Source organism: Anarhichas minor, unplaced genomic scaffold (assembly GCF_050575085.1).
Source record: "Anarhichas minor isolate MPS153535 unplaced genomic scaffold, ASM5057508v1 ptg000033l, whole genome shotgun sequence".
Classification (NCBI taxonomy): domain Eukaryota; kingdom Metazoa; phylum Chordata; class Actinopteri; order Perciformes; family Anarhichadidae; genus Anarhichas; species Anarhichas minor.
In genome coordinates, this window is record NW_027466479.1 from 4,764,429 (window position 1) to 4,765,000 (window position 572).

Consider the following 572-nt stretch of genomic DNA (forward strand, 5'->3'; position numbering starts at 1 on the left):
TCATACCCCCCCCCCCCCCCCCCCCCAAAAGTCTAAATGTGTGTGCAAGTACAATCCTGACTTTCTCAAGTACGGCTTTGTGAACGGAGGCAACGAGGCAGAGCCGAGGGCTCAGTGTGTGGAGCGTGGGCTAATGCTATCAAACGAAGCACTGAAGCCGTCGAAACTAAAGCGACACCTAGCGACGAAACATCCAACGCTCGTCGGAAAGCCGGTGGAATTTTTCAAGAGAAAGGAAAATGGGCTACAGATGCAGAAAAGGTCTGTCGTGTCACTGACTGGTAACTCCAAATGTGCTTTGAAAGCCAGCTACCTCGTAGCCAGACGTGTGGCACAAAGTAAGAAACCATTCCCCATAGCAGAGGAGTTGGTTCTGCCTGCCGCTGTGGATATGTGCTGTGAGATGATCGGAGAGGCTGCTGCAAAGAAGCTGCTGACCATCCCACTCTCAAACGACACTGTGAGTCACCGTATCACGGACATGGCCTCAGACATACAGCATCAGCTTCTGGAAAGAATAAAGAGTAGCCCATTCTACTCTTTGCATCTAGACGAGTACACTGATGTCACGA

At 51.0% G+C, this 572-nt stretch overlaps 1 protein-coding gene across 1 annotated transcript in view; it reads left to right on the top strand.

Annotated features, from left to right (window-relative positions):
• Positions 1 to 250: 250 nt before the first annotated feature.
• The window catches only part of LOC142965182 (SCAN domain-containing protein 3-like), a 1,556-nt gene continuing 1,234 nt past the window's right edge, over positions 251 to 572 (top strand). Inside the window, exon 1 of the mRNA XM_076105981.1 lies at positions 251 to 572. This exon is cut by the window's right edge and continues 440 nt beyond it. Coding sequence (XP_075962096.1) covers positions 251 to 572 — 322 coding nt within the window.